Here is a 26,669-nt window from a genome sequence, read left to right on the forward strand (position 1 = left end):
TCAAGTTTACTAGGAGAAATAAGTGTCATGGCAATTATCATGATATAACTTTTATAACCCCTAGAAAACTGGGAAAATACTCCAATTTCTGAAAATATGGTGTTATATGGAGTATTTTCAAAGGTTATGGACTTTGTAATTACATATATTTGAACAAAGAGGTTTAACAAATGTGAATAACAACACCAATGGGAACTGAACTGGAATCTGATAAGCGCGTTACAAAGCATTTGTACGGGCTGTATATAAAAATAATGTTTATGGCCCAAACAGAGAAAAAATGCCAAAAAATTCAGTGACACCATATTTCTCAATGTAATGTGACCAAATCTGATTCAGAACATCGTCAGGCACCTATCAATAAATTCATTGCAACCGGGCAGGTGCTTTCCCAGAAAAATACTTTGTTCAGCATTATATCAACTCCAGTTTCTTGTTCAAATCCCAGAAGCATGGTGAAGTACAAAGTATTTACTTGATCAACACAACCTCAAACAACACTGGCGAGTCTAAGCAGACAAAACCATTAGGGGGATTAGAAGAAGAGACAGGAGGGAATGATGAAGAAGACGAGGACGAGGCAGACAGTAAAGCGGAAGATAGGGTGATAAGTGAATTAGATAAATCAGAGGCATTAATAATGGCTTTCGATATTACTGATTCTGATGGTTGTTTGAAATTAAGAGCTCACATGAAAATTAATATTGACTGACATTAGCCATGGTTAGTATGTTTGCACATAATTTCCACCTAGTATTGTCAATGCATTCGATGCTATAATAATACTTGAGAAATGAGTGAAGAAATTCTGCAGTCGACCATCTGGTAAAGCAGTTAATGACTGTACAACTCCGACAAATTTAGGTATCAAACATCGAAAATCGATGTTATACAGAAGGTCACACCAATTCTTTTTATGGCTAACGTTGATCTGAAAAGTTCTTACCCCTCTATAAGTATTGACTCAGCTGATTATGAGTCTACAGGCTTGCAGTGGAAATTCTTTAATGTAAGAAAGTTCACCTATATGTATAATTATATATACCGGGCTTCCCTTCTGTGCTCGCAAATTGCCAGCTATTTTAACCATATCTGACAGGCTACCAGGATGATTATGATCGAGAATTATTTTGATTGTCTTGTCATTTATTTGCATGATTTCCATGTGATCATAAATGAATGCAAGCTGTTTCTGTTTTCGTTTACTTCGTAGTCTTGGCTTTAACATATATCGGAGGAAAGTTGAATCCCCTACACAGTGCATTATTTACGAAGGCATAATTATTGATAGCAGAGCTTTGTGGATTGGACATGCTCCTGAAAAACAAGCAGAGATAATTGAAATTTAAGCAGGTTTTTTTAAGACACTGGTAAGTTTAGTGGGGAAACTTAATTTGACAACCGACTGTCACAATCTTGGCATAAATGCAAGTTATCCTGCATAGTATACGCACCCACATCGATTGTTGCACGAATGCGTGGCTCTTTCCAATGGAAGGCCAAATTTGTTAAAGTTCCCGATCACGTGACCATATTTGTAGTATTGTCTGCAGCTTTGAAACAATGGCGGGTGATTAGAACGTGATGAGCGCCTGGAATGAGTGACGAAGCTCTCTCAAAACAGCAAGATTTTCCATTCCAACAGCATAGGAACTTGAACAGCTCATCGGCGACAAAGATTCAAGTGCAACAAAGAATGTTGTTAGGTATATATACTTGGGATATTTTTGTGATGAAATTGGTACTTCTGTTACCGCTGTGGAGAAATCACCAAGTAAACTTGTTACAATGGAGTGTTGTAGTGCATAATATCAAAAAAATAAAAATAAAAACTATGGCATTAAACAATATGAGCGTATGGCGTGAAATAAAACACCTATGACCTGGACTTTATTCGGGCTATAGCGCCCGTTCACTACCCCTCGTGGCGTCGCTAAACCCCTCGACCGCGATGTGTTTCGGGTAACGCACGGCCCCCGGGGTAATAAACAGGCGCCATGGCCCTCATGAAAAGATAATAGGTTTTACTAGCTCATCTGAGTATTCAATGCATTTTCCGTAATGAGACTATACGTCAATACGTAATGCACTAATTTTGACCGGGCCTTTAGTCTGCTCACGCTGAAATCTTGATGAGCTTGACATTCTGATTATTAGCTAATTGGCATATTTGAAATTCTATAATTACGCCATATAGGCCTACATGATATATCAGAGCCCGATGCACTGAATTTTACCAAACCTCTGATTTTCATTTATCGTACTTAGATTTAGTTATGCTTAAACTTTGATGGGCATGACATTCTGAATATGAGCTCATTTGTTTATTTTATGAATTCTGAAAATGATAACTGTATCAATACTAAATGCACTGACTTTGACCGAATCTCTCCTAATGGTATTAGGCTGATTTTGTCAGATTTCTAAGTTAAATGGGGTATATTTAGATTTAAGTGTGCTGATACTCTGGTTAGTATGATATTCTGATTATTATCTCATTAGCATACTGATGACTCTTGCAATTTGGTAATATATCAAAACTGACTTTGATAAGACTATTGTCATACTTAGATTTAGTCAGATTACTTAGACTTTGAAGATTGTGAGTGTGATTAATCGTTAATAGATTGTTTGCATCATCTGTAACTTTCTGTATATAGGCCTTTTGCACTGAATTGGATGATACCACTAGGCTACAGTTATCGTAGATGGTCTGGCACTTGCTGAAATATTGTCAAGCATGACTAATGATTAGTATCTCATTTGCATATTTAAGGCTATTCTGTGAAATGATCATATGTCATAGTGATTATACTGAATTTTATTTGACTATTATAATTAGTGCTTTCCACATTTTGTGAATGACTTTCTGTAATTAGGCTAAATGTCAAAGCTGAATGCACTGAATTCGAACAGGCACAGCATTCACTAATGACCTGTGTTTACTTCAAACATTATGTGCATAATGAGAAGCACAAGCTTGTGTATAGTATAAACACACTTGTATTTCAGTCAATATTGCTTTTACATCATGTTTCTAATGCATTCAGTTTGTTACACATATCTGCCTGAAACTTACGTTATTTTTATTGTCTAGTTTTATGTGGAAGGCTACTCGTTGTTGATTGGACGATGCTAAATATCAATGATGTTGTGAACAAACAACAAAAGTGAATAAAATAGATATTGGAGACAGATTTTAAAGACTCAAGGACGATATTTCCCTTAAATACCAGCACACAAAGGTCATCGTAAAGGTTAATGAATATCGTAATACCTTGTGACTATGACCTTGTGAAGCAAGAGAATGAGATCGGAGATATTGAATGTAAAAATTAACCTAATTGTTTACGGTGAGCTGTGCATATCAAAATATCACATTCCTGATGCATCATGGTAATCAGGAGTCCATTTTAGCCGCGAAACAATGTTATCTTTTAGGGTGAAACCAGTATTGTATCACTAAACTATACTCCAATAAACATATTGTTAGGAAATAACATCAGGGCAGTGATGGTTGTATGATATACAAAATTTCTAATTTATGAAGTAAAGAGGATTCATGTTCAAACATAGAACTGTTTTTGTCATCATGTGCTATTTTTCCGTCCTGGCAGCCACGGTATCTTCAGTTTATATGATACATGGGCACGGTGGCGTCTTTGTCTTTGTTCACTCTAGTCACAATCATAGTAGATGTTAAAACTTTCGCCTGTTATGCACTTCTCCAGAGCCTTATCGAAAGCTTGTCGCCCTTCACCTTGCCCAATATATATACCATAATTACGGGAGTCAACGCAGTTTTTAAATAAAATGTACGGCGAAAGTTTCATCCTTAAGCTGGTCTCTGTTTTGTGGTATATTTCCGAGGAAATATCTTCATGGTATTGCCTTAAATAATCCCAGTCGTCGTAATTTATAGGGAAATATTTGTCATCCCAATCACACCAGTGTGGCAACTCATGCCAGTACCAAAACAGAGACTCAAAGTCCAAAATGCTGCAGTGGTCCGAAGAGGTGGTCATTGAAATGTCAATAACTGAAACAGCGAAGGAAGAGTCATTGAACAGTTCGATAATATTGTCATGGGTCGGAGATACTAATTTATCACATCTAAATTCTATACACGCAGCCGTATCGTTGTTTAGCTCCAATGATGAATTCTTGATTCTGTAACCAAGTAAATCATAGCCTACACTCGGATGTCCTCCACCATAACTGGAAACAAGAAATCCGTGCTGTCTTTGTTGAGGATCATATACGCCAATCTTCAAGAAACAGGCAGTTTTTTCTTCACCTTCATTGCTGTACCAGGAATAGGGTGTGCGTGGTTTCTCATAATCAGAGGGATCATCGAGGTCATAGTCCTCTGTTTCATATTCGGAAACAGAGTCATCATTTACATAGTTTTGACAGTCATATTGTAAAGCCCAGCCAGTCTCCGGATCTTCGGTATCCAGTAAAAAGTTGCTACCACTGAAACAATGCCCTTCGGCATTTTCTCTTGCTCTTTCATCTGAACCAGATCCAATGTATATACCAGTCGATGGTCCACGAATTACATCAAGTGGTACTTTGAACTGAAAGACCCCACGTCCAGAGTGCCTTGTTACCTCACTGATGAGATTAACATCTTCAAGATGCTGCATGAGACCTTTGTTGACGCCATAATCTCCTGGCTTTAGTTTGCACCTAGAAGACCCCGTCGGATAGACAATAACAACAGTACGGTCATTTCCGAGTTCCTCGGCATATTCACCTTCAAACGGGGATCCTTGACGTATTGGACCGCTGCATTTGAATTCAATGCATGCTGCTGTTTTGTGAGATAAACGTTTAACAGGAGGATCAGGTTTTGAGTCATCAATGCGGAGACCAAACCTCTTCTTCTTTACCTCAGGTACATCTCCCCCATAACTAGTGACACGGAAACGACCAACAGAAGGACCACCATCTACAAGAATCTTAATAAAACATGACATTTTGCTGTCTTCTTCATAAGGATACCAGGAGAGAGGTTTTCTGTCACTCTCATAATCATCCTCCACGGTGTTGTGCGATTCGAGTGTAGAAGTCTTTTGGGGTTTTTTTACAAAAATTACGTGATTTTCGCCAAGAGTGGCCTCTTCACATTTTTCTTTGGCCCCTTCATTTTGCCACCACAGCCAATAGAATGGACCAAAGTTGTTACTTTCAATCCTTTCGTAACCGAAATCATCGTCGTCATATTCAATGTTACCATCTTTATAAGACATATGGGGCGTGATGGCTTTCACTGCAATGTACATTCCAAAGTCATGTACGTCTGAAAGAGTCACGCTTTTGCGAACTGCATCTGGCCAGACACCAGGATGTTTATCTGCTAAGACAGCCTCAGGATGAACTGGATGTAGTGATTGTCCATTGTGTTCAGTCATTACATGTACAGAGTAAAGCGTCTCATCTCGATCGCAGAACGTCTCAAGACAAGCAGCACCACTCGCATCAGTCAGCATGTCTTGAAAGTCTGCAACGCGGTTGCCTCTTCTTCTGCATACTGAAGTGACTTTTGCATTGGGCAGACCTTCGGTCATGGCTTCATCTGCATACACCCGCACTTTGAGGTAACAGATCCTGGTGTTCCACTGTCTTGCATCAATGTTATAGGCTAAAGAACGGAATACATTACGCCTCTGGGCTGGTAAGACAATTGGCCCAAATATAAAAACATCTGAATATCGCTTTCTTCGTTGCTTCTTGACAAGCTGGAGACTACCAGCGTCTTCCCAGTCCCCTTTGTCCGCATTCAATATCCATAGACGTGTACGCAGTTCACCATTCTCATCAGTCTCTGTAATATCATCTAGTGGTCCATAAACTGGAATAACAACATCTATTGGTTTACCAACGATGAGATTATTTCCACTGTCATCAGTAAAGTCCATAGTAAACACACCGTAAGTCTCCAATGGCCTTGAGTTCCCTTCTACGTCAACGGTTGTGAAGTCACTCTGCATTATGTGTGGTGCATCCGGGTCAGCAGGGTCAACGAATGTCACAGAGGCAGCAACGTTTCCAGTGTACAGCTGTCCATCTGCCGTATGGAAAGAGTTTGATGGAATTCCTAACTCTACCGATGGTTCTGATGAGTTCCCGAGGAAAATAGTTGATGCTTCGCTGGCATTTACCATGACTGGTAATGCACGTCTTTGCAGATAGACTTCGTGATACACGCTACTTCCCTGCCCAATTGGCAGCACTTTTGTGGTCTCCACAAACGTGTTTTTCCTATCAATAAATGTGACTGCAAGATGTCTGACTCCCTTAGCAATTTCAAAACAAAAGTCACCATTTTTAGATGTACGATCAACTCGCTCACCCAGAACATATACTCTACCATAGGCAAGGGGATCGCCGTTGTCAACTGCAACAGCGCGCCCTCTTACACGCACTTTTGGCGTCACACAAACACCACATGAACAACTAGTGACAACAAGTATACTAATGTTAAACGAGTCACATGTTAGTTCCAGCATCTCGGTAGAGGACGGACTGCAGCAAAACTCTTGAATGTCAGAACATTTCTCGTCGAGGTCATCAAAATTACCAGCACATTTTGACTGAGCACATTTGCCGACATTTTGCAGGTTAGTCCCATCGTCACTGATACAATCTTCAGGTAAACGAATATAATGTGGAAGTGGCTCGGATGGGCATGAGTAGTTTGTTGCTCCATCTAGACACAAACACAAAAATATTTTATTAATTTTTGAGACGAAATAAATGCTAAAATTGTTAAACCCGTTCTAATACTTTTACAAAACGTTTGCACCATAGTCAACTGGACGACCCATCACTATAAGCATACCTGTACTCCATGAAGAAAGCACTTATTCATAAAATTTCAATGACTATTTAGTATGCGTTGCGTTGATATTTTATCAGTATTGTTAGCATGGAGTATCATCGTAGAAAGTAATCCTACAGGTTTGAAATCATACCTGAAAGTAGGCCTTCGAATACTTCTCTATAATGAAGGATTTTAATTTTTGCTTGCACCATAGGGAAATTTTTAATCATACCTATCAGCAACAACGATTAAATCTTAGAAGTAATGCCCACATAATAATTGGGAGAGGCGATTTAAATTTCAAAATAGTTGTTGAGATTCAACTTGTAGACATTTTCAAGACTCGTAAATTTCTGATCGTCACAAAAATGATGAGATTAAAACTGAATCGGTTCAGAATCGTCATCGAAAAGAATTCTCTTCTTTTAAGATATTAAAAGACCAGTCTTATGCTGCAGACCTGTGAAGAATTGGAAGGCATGGTGAATTCTGATTAAGGCATGATATTTGAAGGTGTACTTATTCACGCACAGCGAAGACAAATGTGCACTCAGCTATAAACATAGTGTTTGGAGGTGTAATCACTTTATTCGTTTAACGACCAGAATAATGATGCATCAGCAGCATATTGGCAAGGTATAAGCTATATCATTTTAATAACAAGTATTTTGCCCTGGTAATAATTTTCTGGCAATAATATAAACATAGTAAAAAGTGAAATATATGAAACAAATTTTTTACTCATATTGTCTTCTAGTGATAGCTGATGAACTAACCAACAACAGTCAACTTTGCGGGTAATGAATAGATGGCTCCGGCATCACTATTTGCTCTGCATTTATACTTCCCAGCATCCTCCATATTAAGATTTGTCAGAAGTAGGGTGTTATTTGAAGCTTGAAGGTCATCAAATATATCACCATCTTTGAACCTGGTAAGTACAGATGAATAATGGCATCATTGAATGATATACGTCAGCAAGTGGTGGAAACCAGAATCAGTCAGGTCATTTGACGTCGTATATTGCTTGGTTCATGTGTTACTTTTTCAATGCGATATATATTTGTTTGAAAGACCATGATCATTTATCGAGAGAGATTTTTTCGTGAAATTAAGTTATCATGCAATTATGGCCTTTTTAAATACACAACTCATCAGAAGGCTGAATAAATTTTTATTGACCCACACGTAATTGCAAGAATTGCATTCCGTAGTAGTGAACCCAAAACTAAACAATGTGCCCAAGGGCAGTTAACCATTTGCCAAATCTCAGAAGAGCATATGGGTTCGTGCCTCGAGGTTACGTTGTCCCTCTTATGACTATAACTTTTTTCTTACATGCCTCGCCGGAATAATTTACATATTGAATTTCCTGGCTTCTCTTTTCTCCGAATTTCAAGATTTTTATAGAATTTACCTCCACTCTTACTGGGTCACGTTTTCTGAAATTTTCATGATATCTATAAATGCTATATAACAAAACTACTATTTTGTTTGGCGATAATGTTCCTACATTTTGAATAAGAGGCATCTTAATTTTGCTCATCATGTTTTTAATCACTGTTTTGATTATAAGTCATTTTTACCTAAATAAATTTTTGTCTTTAATATCAAAATTGTGTTTTTACCCCAAATATACACACCAGTCATCCTTCGAGTAAACTATTGCTACCATACAAAATGTTAGATTCTCTGCTTTTTGAGCATATATAGTATGAGGGGTTTCCTTGTCATCTTAGATGAGAAAATATTCCTTGAAAAAATGTGTTGGCAACGTGCAGCTCCACGTTAAGTAAATTGATTTTCTTCATAGGCCGGTGCACGAATATATTTAATCATTTTTGTGTGGTTTAAGATAGTTCAAGGTCAGTTTCAGTCAAGTTATGCGTATACGGCCCGCAACGTCATCAACGAATTGCCATTAAATCATATTGGGCGAGTGATGAGGCATATAATATGGTGAAATGCACATCTCTCCGTTAAATAAGTAAACAGTTTAACATCGATACCTGACCTAGTTGTTTTTGAGAAATTACCGTTAATTGCAGAACATGATAAGGTCATCAAAGTTTCCGGTGATTAAATCATTGAGACAAGACATTATTCAGGTTACTTTGGGATTGAAGTGTGAGGGAATGGGTAAAAGATGGGTTGCATGTCAAACATTTACCATTCATAATAACTTGGTTCTGGAGTTCCGTATGCATGACAACAGAGTTTGACATCTTGTCCAACAAGTCGTATTTTTGGCTCGGGATGTTCATCGATTATCGGTGGCACTGAAAGAGATAGGTTGGTGGAAATAATCTGAGGTGTACTGGGTCTTCCAACGAATATTTACGTCAGATGAAAAGAAATCGCTGTATATGACACGAGACAAACTTGTAACTGAAAAGATCTGTACTTTTGTTATTTACATATCTTGTACAAGCTCTTTCAAAGGTGATAAGCTATTTTGGAAAAAAATGACAAAGTCAAGTAAAGAATTGAAATGAAGAGGAGAAATAAAAAAAAATCGTGTGCACAATTATGCATATTATTGTGTCATTATTTTCTGACAACATATGAAGTTGTATGCTGATATTAATATACTGCGTTAAGGAATTTTCGCAATGAGGTTTTAAATTCAAGATATATTGCTAGTCGTATTAGATCATTTCAAAAGATGCCGACAGTAAATATACCGTTTTATATGTACAGATGTACTACAGATTTGAGTCAAATTACAGGTGAGGACAATAAGATATTTTTCATTGTCAGGTGTCAACAAAACACTTGAAGTGTGTTTCAGTAATGCTGCACATGTTAGAAATACCAATAAAATGGTCTCTTTAGGACCCACATAACAATACAAGTGACTGAACTGAAATACACGGCTACCTCAATTACGGACATCGCAGTACATCGTTTCTTGCAATGCTTCTGAGACATTTACAATTATAGCAAATAGCCACTCTGCCGATATGTGCGATGTGCAAGAACAAAGATAGAGGAATTTATGGGATATTACATCATCGCACATCCGCTAAGTACCAGATTCGATCAGTCGGAATTAAAATGAAATGTTGAAGTATATGTAGAAATATGATATGAAACAACTTACGAAATTTCTCCAAAATGACGTTGATATCAAGATTTTCAGGTGTTTTGGGTGAAGAAACAAAAACGTTGGCAGCTTTGTATGTCTCCTTGGTAATTATCAAGGTTGTCGCAGTAATGCATGCGTCGTTGACCTCAAAATACCCCTTTTTGTCGGTAACAGCGACTGGTGTAAGCGGAAACTCTGCTCTCGAAATGGAAGCATTTTTAATTCTGCGCCCAGAAATCTCAGAAACTGTTCCCGTGATTTTGCTGTCCTTGCAGGTACAGAACAAACAGGAAGAGTCCAGCTGTCCATAGTCGCAGACTTTTGTACAATCTGAAAATTTTGACCGAGCGTCATAAGAATACGCAAACGGACGTGTAAATTGACTTTTTGTTGTAAACGGCGCTGTGGCAAGTAAAAGTCTGTATGTAAACATGCGTGGCAATAACCATGATCATTAAACCCATTTATGACTTTATGCTGTTAATGCAGTATTAAAGGCGATACATTAACTTTCAGACTGAAATAATTTAAGGTAGTATGCACCTCGAAAGTGAAAGACTTAAACTTTTGCTCTAACTTTCCTCAAGGAATCTTTCAAATATTCTCTTTCAAAATCAAGAATAAAAATAGGGGGTCACCGTGCAAATTTTGATACCAGAGAAACAAATTACCCAAGATTTACCGATATTAGAAATTCAAAATGGCCGCCATCCCTGTGTTAACTCTATGGAGAAAAATAAAAAATTTCGAATTTCGAAAAACTAAGCCGGTGAAAAGTTTTTTGACCAAGAGCTTTAAAATGAACCCCCACAAGTGGTATATCAGAAGAGAATTGTAAAAGTTTGAGAGTCCGAATGTCTGTCCCCGAGGTGCGTTCTACCTTAAGTAGCTGCTGTGCAATAGTGCTTGGTGACATATATACCATAATTGAATGTGAGCATTGGCGAAGTTACTTTGGCCACTTTAGACCCATTGGCAGCGATACTTTTCCCGCTGAAAATTAAGATAAAGGGGTTATTTAACATGCTGAGTACACTGAATACACCTGTTACAATGCATGAGCAGGAATTTTGTAGAATCTAAAAGAGGTCTAGAGACATCCTATGGCGTAGAATGCCTGCCAAAAGTCGCCAATGCAATATTACACTTCATTTATGCAATACTACAGGTTGTGTATACAATACTGCAGAGCGGGAATGATATGATTCGATTATAAAATGAAATACCCTATGCTAAAATGTATGAAAACTATCATTACCAGCATGACATCTTGATGGACGCCCTCATGCGAGAACTTTGTTATGGTGAATTCAGGTTCTTGTATTATTAAATGACTAGTATGCTGAGTAATGAGGTGAGTACATGACTACTTGGATACGACAGTGCGTACATCAATATTAAGTAACCTATGGAGTAAAGACTACCTACAATGCATTACTCTTTTAGGGAGCCGTTATTATTTATGGCCTGGGGGGGTTTGGAGGAATGGGGGGTCACTCAAAAAATCGAACGCTACATGGGGGTTGCTCAAAAGTGGGGAACAAGAAGGAAGTCTACTCAATTTTGTTGATATGTACTGAAGCATTTAGTGAAGTTATGAATTAATACAACAATAATAGTAAAGAACACCAATATGTATGCTTGAGTTTTTATTTCATACCCGGTATAATTATGTATACACACATATATTATTTATATATATATATATATATATATATATATATATATATATATATATATATATATATATATATATATATATCATAATACAGGTGGTTTCAAGTAGAAACTAATAGCTCATTACACTATGTTTCACGTTATTGTGATCTCCAGATGAGAATGATCAGCTATTTGACGTGGCAAGCCTTATGTTAGAGGCTAGTACTGAGTACACTTTTCATTATTTCCTGATTAAAGATTGATACACTTGCCTGATCATTCATTAGCAAAGTCTGCTTTCTATATTTTACATTGTAAAGGTTACCGATAGGGGAAAATGTGTAAAGCAAGCTAATTCTGATTCTATCAAGTGTAAAACCAGTGGAATGCCTTGACAACAGACCAATCTTTTATTGAAGGAAAATAAACTCCTGAAATACCTGAGCGATACAGAATCTTGTATCTTCGAACAAAAATGTAAAGTTTAATAATATCTCAATCCATTTTTTCTTTGTATGGTTTTTACTCTGTCTTCTTTGACACAAGTACTGGCGATATCTTGATAAACATAGTATAGTAGAAACAACGTTTTGATGCAATAAATTACTAAAATGCATAAACTGCATTCTATAGATAAACGATTTTTGATATATCTCACTCTTGTGAACGTTTAATAGAAAACACATAAACACTTTCAAGGAAACTAAATGTTGATTTACATGAAACAAGGCAAACAAAACTAATTTGTAAATTCCGTTATCTTGATTTTTGCTGTTGATATACTTGAAATGTAAAAAAGCATTTTAAAAAGTAAAACAAGGTTAATACTGTCGAGCCATTTGGCAAAGGGACTAAGCAAACAGCCAGTCAACAAACAACAGTTTCAAAAAACTACCAGAAATGTGCTGCAAAAGTACTAGCAAACAGCCAGTCAACAAACAACAGTTTCAAAAGACTATCAGAAATGTCGTGCCAAAGGATAGCAAACAGCTAGTCAACAAACAACAGTTTCAAAAGACAACCAGAAATGTGCTGCAAAGGACTAGCAAACAGCTAGTCAACAAACAACAATTTTAGCAAGACTGCCAGAAATGGGCTGGTCTTCTTGACTGATGAGTAAATATTAATATGGCATGTAAAACTAGCTCAGCTGGAATCGTTTTTTGGGGGGTCACTCAAAATTTCTGTAGCAGAGAGGGGGTTACTCAAACACGTCATGGTTGGCAGGGGGTTACTCGAAATGTTGGAGTTTCTAAAGCAATTCCTCCAACCCCCCCCCCCCGCAGGCCGTAAACAATGACGGCTCCCTTAGAACGATGGCGGACAGCAACAAGAACTGCGATTGCTGAAGACGAAACGCTAAAAATTCTCTTCAAAAATCAATCAATTATCGCACACAAATGATAAAGAAAAATAAGAGATACACTTAGGCAAAAAAAATGGTTTCTCGTCCTCGCGCGCGTCGCAAAAATAACAAACCCGTCGTGGCGTTTTTTTCTTATTTTTCAAACCAAGAAATCAACTCTCCGAGGCTGTTTTTCAATTTACAGTAGAGGGCGCCGCCAACGGCAATTTATTGCCAAATACACTGCCACGACAAACTGCGCAAGTCTAGACTTGCTATTTGCATAGTCTAGAAAATATGAGAGCAGTTTTTGTGACTGTTCAGACTGTCCACTGTTCAGAATCAGTATAGTATGCTTGTTTCAGTTCAGATAGTTGCGGGTTGCAAAATTTTGCGACCCTTTGGACTTGTAGAAGTAGATGTCAGTGCTCGAGTGTACAGATTGTATGAAGACATAAAGGAATGCTCAGCGCCGGAGACAGGTTCGTCTTAGGGAGCATTCGTTTTTTACAGGGAGGGGGTCGGTGGAAATCAGGGGGGGGGTGACTTTTACAAAACCGCTTTTTAGGGGGGGGGGGGGTCAAATTTTACAATCAATGATTGAAGGGGGGGTCAAATTTTACAAAGGTTTGTATTGAGTTATGGGAAAAAAATTGATTTTGGAATTTCACCGGAATGTTGCTTGTGTAACCGATGTTTCGAGACAGCAGAATAATAACCGACCGAAGCTCAGCCAAATTTATTTCTCTAGCAGGGCCAACAAGTCCGAGACTGGCGTTACCCTCTCTAGAGCAGCAACAGATATAATCTGACTTGAAAGATTATGTGAAAATGAATGTTCCTTTGTAGATGTAATTATTGTAATTTTGCTTGAGCCCCGATGAAAATCACTGTACAAGTAACTCGGCCGTTCAATAAAAGTGTAAATAAAATAAATAAATAAATAAACAGAGCATGTAGCCCTGAGTACAGGTCTGTGTGTTCCTGGCGTTATACGGCCTCCACCACAGTCATGCAAAGGTCTGTGGAGATAACTGGGGTCTCTGCAGCGAGATTCAAAATGGGGATCTCCATGGGTAAACAACTTGTCGAGTACGTTATGTTTCAGAAAATGAGCGGTTTTGGACGTTAGGAGAAGTTAATCGCATCTTTTCTGGGATTGGTTAGAAGGTATAGGTAGGCAGGGAAAGGATTTTGCCCCAACAGAGCAGAATTTCGGCCAAAAAGACCGTTTCTTCATTGCGGTCCAGATCCAGGCCGCAGAGACCTCAGTTCTCTTCATAGACTGTTGCAGGGCTGTGGTAGAGGCCATATAATGCTGGGAACACACGTGCACAGACCTGTACGCAGGGCTACAGAACATGGGGCATGAAATGAGGAACTAACACACAGTCATATAATGTAACAAACAACTTCTGTATATTACTATATTGTGTCAAATATTGGAGTCTACATATAAAATAGTAAAACCGTACTTCAAAACTATAAATATTACTCCATGGTGACAATAACCGTACTGATCGACCTCCCGATGGCAGGAGTCGAACACACTTTCAGAACAAAAACTCTGTTCAAACCCTCTCTAATTGCTTAACAATTTCTATGGAAAACCACAGAGTACAGAGTCGCAACACTTGCATGCCTTTTGTTCCATGGTCGTCTCGGTAGACTATTGGCTTTTCATATTAAAATGAGCTCCAAAGGTGTTAAACTTTTTGGGGGCTTTGTTTGTGGTCGATAATTACTCGAGATTATGCGAAAAATACGACGAGATGGCATCGTACTGCCAGTCGCGTAGCAACCATAGTTACTTCGTGAGCTCTCAGGCCAGAAACACTGCTTCACCCCAATCAAAACATAACACGCCAGCAGTTTCATAAACATGTCCTTCCTTGACGCACGTGTAAAAGAGGGTATGACTGACCGTAAATCATTGAGTAAAACCAGACAGTATCGATAAAAGACTTTCAAATTTGGTTCAAACACACTCATTATATATTCATAAAAATATGAGAGGAATTTTTAAAACAGTAAAACTCATTTTCCTGAAGCTCAAAACACTCCCGTTTTCGCCAGCACGTCAATTCTGCTCAGCACCACACGACAACAACAACACAAACTTTGCCGAACATACTTTTGCTTAACAATTGGCAAAAATCCGAAAATTACCGAAGGATTCATGGTCGGCACTCTTCGGAAAAGAGAGGCGAGAGCAACCTGAGACGAGGCGAACATGGATGGGTTACGTAACCGCTTCACGCCTTAAACAATACCCGTTGCCACTCTATCTATCTATGTTTCTCTATGGGAAAACTTAACGTTACCGCAGAGCTGCAGAGGTACCTCAGACTTGACCACGCGGCTCGGAAACACAAATAGTTCACACGCGACTTTAACAAGTGTTCGATGATGAGCACAATTGTAAGTCCGACTTTCATGTCCGCACATGAAAGTCAGCGAAAACACACGCAATTCACTGCTAAGCAGCGTCAAGTTCAGCCACCACGGGCGCAGCCATCTTAGATCTTTGTTTACTTCCGGTCGGCTCCGGGGACATGCCGAACTAATCTGAAGTCTTCCTCTGCTAACTCCGCGCATCGACAAAAGTTCAGTGGAACAATCATAAATAATGTTCTCATGACAATCTCAGACATCTGACTGAACTCATAAACGGAATAAAGTTCGCAGTTAACACACAATTTGCTGCAGAAAGATCAGCTTTCAACTTGTGGTGATACCATCTCAGCGTGCAGTGCGCATATTGCATATATACGGCACAGCTTTCAAAGTTTCACTTGTGTGAGCAATGTTCGTTCGATCGACTAAAGTAGAGGATGGCGTGGGGTTTAAATAAACAGTCCGATCCGCATAAAGTTCGATCTCTGCCACTCACCGGTTTCTTTACATATCTGCTGACTTGAGTAAAACTCAAAATAGAGAAATATCTGACTTAAAAAGCACACGCTGACACTCAAGTCTTCCAGTGCAGCATGCAACGGAAAACACTCTCTGGAAAGTTCCCGTCTTGGACTCCCTAGGTATACAGTGATAACACACAAGAACTCCCAGGCAAAATAGAAAATACACAGGTCCTCCATACATAATCTATGAGAAGCTATGCATTATTTCTTTTAAATACAAAACTAGCTAAATCTGAGTATTTATAGACTCTTGATTATTGATATTAATGTACTTGATAAGACTAGGGTAGTTACCAGTGCATGTGTGAGCAAGAAATTTGAGTATGGAATTTCACCGAATTGTTTATTCACTATCTTGTCAGAGGAAACTATGAAGAATTTTTTTCCAATACAAAAGTAGTTAAATCTGTGTATTTATGTACGCTTGATTATTGATATTAATGTACTTGATTAGACTAGAGTGGTTACAAGTGGTTGTTTGTGCAAGAAATTTGATTTTGGAATTTCACCGAAATGTTGATTCACTATCTTGTCTATGAGGAAACTATGAATAAGTTTCTTCCAATATAAAACTAGGTAAATCTGTGTATTTATGTACTCTTAAATATTGTTATTAGTGTACTTGATTAGACTAGAGCAATTACAAGTTCATGTGTGTGCAAAAAATTTGATTTTGGAATTTCACCAAAAATGTTGATTCTCTAGTATGTGAGGAAACTTTTTCAGCCCGGGGCAACAGGGTGCGAAGGGTTAATGAATCAAATCTGGTGAATTTTGTATTTCATTGGGGGGGGTCACATTTTACAATTGATGAATTGAGGGGGGTTAAATTTTAGAAATTTGATTTGGAGGGGGGTCGCTTTTTACATTTCATTTGTCGCTCAAATTCCACCGACCCCCCCCCCTCCCCGTAAAAAACGAATGCTCCCTTACCCAGCGAAAATGAACAGTGTCTGCTTGAAGCGTCTGTTTCGAGCGCAGCAGATGGTATTAGGCCGTGGGCTAGAGGGGGTGTTCGTGCACCTCCCCTCCCACAGGATAACAAATCTGTATTTTTCAGAAGCCTTGGGATCCCTAGAATACGAAATGCAATTTTAACAGAAAAAATATAGAGATGCAATAGCTGTTACGGTCATGTTTTGAAGGGTACCGCAAAATCACGATTTTGCGCCCCATATGCATTTTCGTCAAATCTGTCTTCTTGTGAGTCATCTGCTGAGTTTTTAACATTAACCTCATTTGTTTGGTATCATTAGAAAGGCAATTCATTCCGCTTTTAGATGACATATTGTAATAATCAATATCTTTTACAGTTTTCATGAAATATGACCAAAACGTACCCCATACCCCAAAGTTTATCATCGCAAATTACACTAAACTAAAAATTCAACCTATGTATTATTTTGCAAAAGTTATGAATTTTCGACGTGCGTATGTGACATTATTCCCTACAATTTTCCTCGCTACAGCAAAGGACAATGCAACTGCATGGCGTTACGTCCGTGTCAACATGAATCGAAGTTGAGTAGTAGCATTTACACAAGCTATATGTAACGTCGCTGACCAAATAAAAAAATCAGGAACGATTATGGATTCTAGTAACAACCCAAAATTTAAAGAGGACGTAATTAAATTCTTCTTCACTCAGAAGTATAAAACTTAGATTCGAAGAAAGTTTTCAAGGCATTGCTGTTTTCACTCTGTGAAATATTCTAACCATTCTTCCTATTATTTGCAGATGACTGTCCACTAATTATAAGTGATTGAACGGTAGGTCCACCACTCGCGAAATCGCGCGACATAACGTTGTCTATTGTTTTTTTACTCACCTGGGCAGTCCCAATCTGAACACACGCGGTACTGATGCGGTTGGCCAGTGCAAGTCTTGTGATTCAATGACCTGGTTGAAAAACATTCCCTTAAGCGACTCTGGCTACCGCCTCCACATGTTACGTCACATGAAGACCACTGACCCCAGGTTAACCAGCTTGTTGTATCTAATACGACATGAATAATACAAGTCAAAAAGTAATCGACAGATAGAGAATCGGCAAAATTCGATCCTTCATTTTTGTAGCTCCGTGACCTTCACAAAGTCACACAGCATAAGACAAAATACCTGCACCTTCTTTAAGAAAAAAAAACGTAAAATCGATATGCAACCTGTGATGTATTTTCAATTAATTTTGTTCTATTCGTAAAATGAACTCTTTTGTTATTCTTCAAAATCATTTTTGAATGCCAACACAACATTTATTTAGGTAGCGTCCTTTGATATTGTTAACAGCTGAATTTAAGTCTTCTCTAAAATTCATTAGACTGAAAAATATTACATCCTGTCCCCAATGCGTTGTATGTGTTCGGCTAATCCTTTGTGTGTCGGTGCACTTCGGGCAAAACATACACCCTCAAGGGTCTCTGGACAAAATAAGTAAATTTAGTTTCATGTAACAAAATGATGAAAATATTTGCTTGATGGTAACCTAATCTCATTAGAGTGCAACGAACTGAACTAAACAATAAAATAAAATTTATAATTTGCATCCAAGATGGCAAAACGATGATTGAGCATTTCGGCGACGCGGAAGGCAGAAGAATGCATCGATAATAGAGTTTTGCTAAATACCAATACCAAATGTAATACATACCGGTAATATACGTCAAGGGATCTACCTGGAACGTTGTTGTTGACTGCTCAGTGGTTGTGGTTTGGGACGAACTTTGCGCAAAGCGAGTAGATCCTGTGAAGTCATTATCTGTTGTCTTTAATAACGGCGAATAAGTACTCATTTCTGCAGTTGTAAGTCGCATTCCATTTTCCGGTTTCGTTGACGGGATGTTTGGGGTTACTGATGGTAATTCACTCTCATCTATAGTGGAACCTTGGTAGACAATGTATATATATATATATATATATATATATATATATATATATATATATATATATATATATATATATATATATATATATATATATATGTGTATGTATGTATGTATATGGTTTTATTCATTACCAATCCGAAAAGTAAGTTTCAAAACAGACGAAGACATACCGGTTATATACGTCAAGGGGTCTTCATGGAGTGTTATTGTAGACTTCTCATCGGTAGTAGATTGGGAGGAACTTTGCGCAAGGCGAGTAGATCCTGTGAAGTCATTATCTGTTGTCTTTAATAACGGCGAATGAGTACTCATTTCTGCAGTTGTAAGTCGCATTCCATTTTCCGGTTTCGTTGACGGGATGTTTTGGGTTACTGATGGTAATTCACTGTCACCTATAGCGGAACCTTGGTAAATAGTATATATATATATATATATATATATATATATATATATATATATTATATTATACATACATACATACATACATACATACATACATACATATATATATATATATATATATATATATATATATATATATATATATATATATATATATATATATATATATATATATACATATATCATACATGCTATGCCTGTATTGCCATTCTCCTACTGTTTAGACGGTACTGATATGAATCCGTATTTTAACAAGTTAAAATACGAATTAGATTTTCACTGTAACCTAACTACAGCTACGCGTACATTTGACCTTCGCTGGTATGCATGACCTTTGTTGGAATGTTCATATACATATAAAACAGCTGAGCGAAAAAAATAAATAACAATCCGAAACGTCATTATGATTATGGTCGAAATTTTGTTGTTTGCAGTCAGTTCATGGGCATTGCACTTGGGTACAAGTATAGTTGTACCAAAATACATACAAACGAACGCATTAAAAATTTGTATCATTTGCCGACACCTGTCATCGTTCACGGCCAGTCACATATGGTGCAGTGTTTTCACGTCGTCTACGCTGCTGAAAATTAAGAAACCGGTAGACAGTGCATCATGGTAGAACCGCTTTACGACAAGTTTCCTGTTTATGAGCTTAAGTATCTAGGTGGTGAATTACATCGTTTACAGCCATAAATGAGCCACAAAAGTCCAACCGCACTGAGTGAAAATACTCGCGACAGACAAGGTGCACATATATATTTCCGATTTGTACCTGTCTGTGTAATTCACAGGTCATGATCGTGTCCGGTGGCACCGGTGCGGGTTTCAGATACAATGTAAGATCCAGAGAAAGTCAAACTTTCGTTTAGGTTGTTAAAGGAAGTTCAGTTCTATTTAGGCAAGCCAGGAAAGAAACTATACGAGCAGAGGACGTAAATACCTTTGAAATGTTTTATTCGTACAGCAAAAAAATCACGAAGGAGTTACGACACTACAGCTTATAGTGTGCTCACTTCATGTTTTCCCTAATCCGCTCACAAATTCCTTTCTAAGATGGTAAATTCGGCATATTTGACGTCTGGGGACATGTATAATTCTTCGAGATAAACTGAGTGGTACTGCTATTATATCCACTGTGCATTCATAGAAGTCGCAGAGCTGCTAGCTCTCAGCTCTTCATAACTCGATCGAGTTTGAAATCGAATGCTGGCGTGGCGCGAGTACTTTGACCCAATTTTGGCGCGCAAAGTAGGTTAAAGGTAAAGGGCGCCGAATTCGGACGCGCACACGCTTTAGAACGTTACTGCGCAGATTTAACTCCGGCCTGCCGCAAATGGGTTATTTTGTAGCGCATGTATTTAACATCACCTGTCATTGTTGAAATTGCGCTTTTACCTAATTTTGTGACCCAGTCCCTTAGAAATACATGTGACCTTAACCTTGTCATATTTTAACCCCCTAAGAAGCTGGTTTTTATTCAATATGAGAGCAAAATTAACATTTCTCTCCCATATACATGGCGCATATCATCCATTCACCTGGAGATATTGTAAAAAGTAGCGTGGTGACACCCTTTCATTAAAAGTGTAATCTAAATGGTATTATGTCAGGATTTTATTCGCTAAGTTTGGTCAAAATGACACCATTCAAAGCGACAGGAAAAAAGTTAGAAAATTATGTAGTGAATAATTTCGATATCGTCATTTTGTAATCGATACTTATGTTAAAATTTCTTTACAAACATCATGAAAACTATACGTTCGATCGATATGGATCTTAATTCTTGGTATTTATTAAAATCAACTCATTTGCTAAGCGTTTTATAATTACTTTCTTTAGTTTAAGTGAATTATATCATTTTTATTTATTTCTAACGACGCCATTTTAACTTCCGTTTCCATGGAAACGAGCGTGGTAACCCCCATTTTTTATTTCATTTTTGCACTTGCACAACTTCCAAGAATGTTTGTGCAAAGTTTCAAGAAAATGACACCACAACCTAATTTTGACGTAATTCGTAGTACTTCACCTTAAAGGTATACTGTTACCTGTTCCAATTTTGCCACAGTTACCATGGAAAGAGAAAATCAAACCAATCACAGATTTTAAGCGGTGGCCGCTTTTTAAAAACAGCGTCCTCACATGGGCATTTTTAATACCAAGGAACACCCCTTTGGCCATATATGGGCATATTTAGATTACAGGGGACTGTATACCTTTAAAGCCGCAATTTTCAATCCCAGTTATTCGCATTAGTGGAGTTCTCCTCCAAGTCAAACACCTGGCCAGTAAGATGTTTGATTTCTATTATACAAACTGATCTCAACCTTTTGTCACATTCGGTAATCCTGCAAACAGAGTTTATACAAGCGTTTGATTGACGGTCGATCAAATCACCAACAGTTATTGATTCAACACCACCAATGCTCGAATTTCCTAAAAGTCCTCTTCCAGTCGCGTTAGAATTCGAATATCACCACATAGTTCGATCGGCAGCAGCTTCGCGTTGACCGCTTGGCAGTCTGTCTGCGTTTTTGCGACCGGAAAAAACTAAAAAGTGGCATTTTCTGAAGCGTGTGCCTGTTTGTGCCTGTTTGGTGTCCACTTACACAATGAACGTCGCCATAGCTTCGCGCCCTTATAAAGGGAGGCTCCGCCTTTAATTAAGGCTTGGGCGTCAAACGTTAATATGAATATGCATTAGGGCTCATGAATATTTATAAAACAACACTGTGCATATGTGAGATAACAACAGGAAAGCTACATCACATCACAAACGAATTTCGCAACTAGAACACCAGCGAGCAAACGAATTGACAAAGCACTCACTATTGTTCACAACAAAATAGAGCTTATAAGCACTATGTGGAAACTTGGAACATACAGAAAAGGACGAAACATTTTCGAATTTATTCCCCAAACAACCGATCATCGCATACAAAGAAATCCAAACATCCGCGATACACTGGAAAAGGCCAAAGTCCACGGCATTTAAGGCAACAAACGTTAACGAACAGAGTCAGACACAAAACGATCCAAACAGAAGTATCCTAGAGATCAAGAGATCAACAACATAGATACAATATAAAATTAAGAAAGAGATACACTTATATCACGGAGAGACATTTGGTACCTCCATGTTTATATAAGCGGCTGAGGAACGAACCGGTTACGAAATATGGGGTCAAAATTTCAAGGTGGTCTGAGACACTCCAACTATGCCCACGTCTCGCCAGGGCTTATTTTAAATTATCAACCCATTTGTTAATTGTCACACTAACAGCCTTACCAATACAGACACAAAACACATTAAAGACAAGGTGTGAAGTCACTTTCTAATTTACAATCACAAATCGTTTTGGTAATACTGTGAGTAGGCGACTTGGTCATGAACTTTTGGATGGCTTGCAAGATGGACCGATCGCGTACAGAGCGACCAAATTTCTTTCGAAAATTTCAACTTGTAGATCGCTCTAATTTTTAGAAATTCTGCTATCCTAAAACTTAGGCTTCAAACATCTTTACAACCATACCTTTATAATTTGGTAACGTTTCCTTAAAAAATTACCGAAATTCAAACAAGAATTGATTTTTCCTACAAATCGTACGTAACTTATTTGGCAGAAATATCGAGTGATTAACTCCGAAATTTCCTTTGTAAGGTATGTTAGTTGATTGACTCGAGTCTACTCTGTTATCATATGCCGAAAAAATAAAGTTAAAACGTTGTTTACAAGATGAAATTTTGGCGGGTAAATAGCATAATCTATTTTGGCGGGTAAATATCGGTATGAAAATCACGTGACACCTTTTTATGCCAATTTTAATGACATTAATTGAAAGAGCTATCAAAACTACGTATGTATACCAAATTTCATCAAAATATGACCAGTTGTTTTTGAGAAATTAATTTCAGACAGAAATTCGGTCTGAACCCCTGCCTTAACTCACTTGCACGGCCTGATAACTTTCACGCAGGGATGAGGTTATGTATCAAAACACGAAAACACACTCATTTTACACACTCCAGCTTACATTTTACATCCATCTTAATTTTAAACTAAAAATAAATCTTCTTCAAATTGTGAAAACCTGTTTCGATCTCTTAATATTTAAATAGTTCGCTTTAGAAGTGCTCCATCAACCCTCCCTTGAAGTGGAATGGCCCAATAGTGGAATAATATCAAGAAGTGCTACGGTTGTCCTCACTCCTCAGCAACCAACTTTTTATAAGTACAGCGGGGAGCAAGCAGGGTCGATTTTAGTTTATTTCGTCGCTAATTTCGGAACGTCCGTAGGAAAACCGTCATTACCAAAGCATACATGTATGATAAAGGGGTTATTACACGAAGTTTGGGCGATACCGCGTCGTATTCGAGTGATGTGTCCGTATTTTTACACGTTGCTAAACACGGACACATCACTCGAATACAACGTGGTATCGGGGTATCGCCCAAATTTCGTGCAATAACCCATATATATATATATATATATATATATATATATATATATATATATATATATATATATATATATATATATATATATATATATATATATATATATAATGGTTACCGATACAAAATATATAATGGTAATGGTTACCGATATATATGTATGTAATGGTTACCGATACGAAAAATTAGTTTCAAAACAGACGAAACATACCGCTTATATACGTCAAGGGGTCTTCATGGAGTGTTATTGTAGACTTCTCATCGGTAGTAGATTGGGAGGAACTTTGCGCAAGGCGAGTAGATCCTGTGAAGTCATTATCTGTTGTCTTTAATAACGGCGAATGAGTACTCATTTCTGCAGTTGTAAGTCGCATTCCATTTTCCGGTTTCGTTGACAGGATGTTTTGGGTTACTGATGGTAATTCACTGTCATCTATAGTGGAACCTTGGTAGATAATATATATATATATATATATATATATATATATATATATATATATATATATATATATATATATATATATATATATATATATATATATATACAGTTTTACTGATTACCAATACAAAAAATTAGTTTCAAAACAGACGAAGACATACCGGTTATATACGTCAAGGGGTCTTCATGGAGTGTTATTGTAGACTTCTCATCGGTAGTAGATTGGGAGGAACTTTGCGCAAGGCGAGTAGATCCTGTGAAGTCATTATCTGTTGTCTTTAATAACGGCGAATGAGTACTCATTTCTGCAGTTGTAAGTCGCATTCCATTTTCCGGTTTCGTTGACAGGATGTTTGTTGTTACTGATGGTAATTCGCTCTCATCTATAGAACCTTGTAAATTATATATATATATATATATATATATATATATATATATATATATATATATATATATATATATATATATATAATATATATATATATATATATTTGATACGAGTTTAGTTTCTGGTATAAGACGTGACAAAGAATGAATGGAAATAGATGAAGAAGAATTTGGAGAAACCAATAGGAGCACACAACAAGTTCCCTTTTGCCCCTATATAATTACTACTTTGCTTTTGAAGTAATTCATTTAGAAATTTGTATAAAGAGAGTAAGTATGTATGTATGTATGTATGTATGTATGTATGTATGTATGTATGTATGTATGTTTGTGTATAAATACATTGTGAATACAATAAATGTTGACATCGTTCTGTACAGTTCAAACGTCATTTTGATAAAAAATCTGGATAATTGCTGTGATATTCTGTTTTCAGATGCAAGAGTACTGAATTCACAAATTCACGTCGACATACACACATACTGTATATGCTGTGTATCTTATAAATTCAGTATAGTTTACTTCAGGTTTACATACCCTTGTCATAAAATGTTTCTTCGCTGCTAGGTAGTATGCCGAACGTGTATATCGCATAACCAGCAATGGCAAAAGCAGTGACAAAGAACAGTGTCGCGCATCCAATGAGAATCCTTGGGGCCGTTTTTCTTCGCACACCACCAGATGTTTCATCCATTGCAAATTATTTGAAAGCCTAAAATACATAATATTGCCAAGAAATCGGCTGACAAGATACAAATAAAATCCACAAAGGTGAAGATCGAGGAGACGCGAGAAAAACGCATTTTCAGAGCGATGAGTGATCATTGAGAAACAACGGAAGGCTAGGTTGGCTGGCGATTACCAGACCAGGCCCTTTTGTATTCCAACTACCCTAAATTAATTATGTACTGTTTTCATGAAGTAATACGTCAAACTAACTTCCAGCTGCCCTATAAGAAGGAGTTAATATTCCTAGTAAATTTATGGCTTTGTAAGTATAGCCACAGCAAATTTATGGCAAAGGGGCCCGAGTCAAGTAGGACTGGACCTATACTGACATTCACATTGTGAACAGCTTAGTTGGATTTAAAGCGTTCACAGGGAACAGAGGTAACACAGCTTTGAGTTGGCCTAAGATTACTCAAAATTATGCTTGAAAATTTTGAATCAAAAGTTACATACATTCATTTTATATCAACCTTTTAATGTTTTTAGGCCTACAATTAGATATGAATATACATAACGAGGTAAAGTGGTTTGAAAGCCTTATGCCGTTACATACCAGCCTGAGGGTTGTACCTCTTGTAATCGTTTAGACGCCTCTAAGTGGGTAAAAGGTCTTACTGGGTCATCGCAGAAATTTGCGAACAAAGTTAGTTCCCATACCGGTTGATATCCCACATAAATGCAAACCTCTCATCCTATTGGTAAGCGTAGAATTAGAAATGCGTATAATTAATGAGGTGAAAGCCTGCACGAGTTGCGTCATGCCACTTATTATCAACACTGTACCAGTTTTAGTCGCTTTGATAATTGAAAGGGTGTGTACATAATAAGGTACATCATAATTTGTTTTACTTATCGTACTATTGGTAACTAAATTTTAGTCAAACAATTACCATTTTCTACAAATCTGACCCTTAAGCACCATAAGAAGGCCAATGTACAGGCACAGACAAATATGGACAGACTGGAAACGCAATAATGCCTTTTGTTCCATGGTCGTCTCGGTAGACTATTGGCTTTTCATATTAAAATGAGCTTGAAAGGTGTTAAACTTTTTAGAGGCTTTGTTTGTGGTTGATAATTGCACGAGATTATGCGAAAAATACGACGATATGGCATCGTACTGCCAGTTGCGTAGCAACCATAGTTACTTTGTGAGCTCTCAGGCCAGAAACACTGCTTCACCCCAATCAAAACATAACACGGCAGCAGTTTCATAAACATGTCCTTCCTTGACGCACGTGTTAAAGACGGTATGACTGATCGTAAACCATTGAGTAAAACCAAACAGTATCGATAAAAGACTTTCAAATTTGGTTCAAACACACTCATTATATATTCATAAAAATATGAGAGGAATTTTTTTTAAACGGTAAAACTCACTTTCCTGAAGCTCAAAACACTCCCCTTTTCGCCAGCACGTCAATTCCGCTCAGCACCACACGACAACAACAACACAAACTTTGCCGAACATACTTTCGCTTAACAATTGGCGAAAATCCGAAAATTACCGAAGGATGCATGGTCGGC

At 37.6% G+C, this 26,669-nt stretch overlaps 1 protein-coding gene across 1 annotated transcript in view; it reads right to left on the reverse strand.

Annotated features, from left to right (window-relative positions):
- Positions 1-705: 705 nt before the first annotated feature.
- LOC139145392 (cartilage intermediate layer protein 1-like) overlaps positions 706-26,669 on the reverse strand; it is a 33,776-nt gene continuing 7,812 nt past the window's right edge. The window contains exons 2-11 of the mRNA XM_070716531.1: positions 24,951-25,125; positions 24,188-24,418; positions 23,799-24,032; positions 18,896-19,117; positions 18,491-18,724; positions 17,672-17,839; positions 9,933-10,247; positions 9,000-9,108; positions 7,606-7,760; positions 706-6,715 (exon numbers count right to left, since the gene is read on the reverse strand). Coding sequence (XP_070572632.1) covers positions 3,678-6,715; positions 7,606-7,760; positions 9,000-9,108; positions 9,933-10,247; positions 17,672-17,839; positions 18,491-18,724; positions 18,896-19,117; positions 23,799-24,032; positions 24,188-24,418; positions 24,951-25,107 — 4,863 coding nt within the window. The 5' untranslated portion in view covers positions 25,108-25,125 and the 3' untranslated portion in view covers positions 706-3,677. The remainder of the gene's footprint in view (positions 6,716-7,605; positions 7,761-8,999; positions 9,109-9,932; positions 10,248-17,671; positions 17,840-18,490; positions 18,725-18,895; positions 19,118-23,798; positions 24,033-24,187; positions 24,419-24,950; positions 25,126-26,669) is intronic.

This window comes from Ptychodera flava, chromosome 12, assembly GCF_041260155.1.
Source record: "Ptychodera flava strain L36383 chromosome 12, AS_Pfla_20210202, whole genome shotgun sequence".
NCBI lineage: Eukaryota > Metazoa > Hemichordata > Enteropneusta > Ptychoderidae > Ptychodera > Ptychodera flava.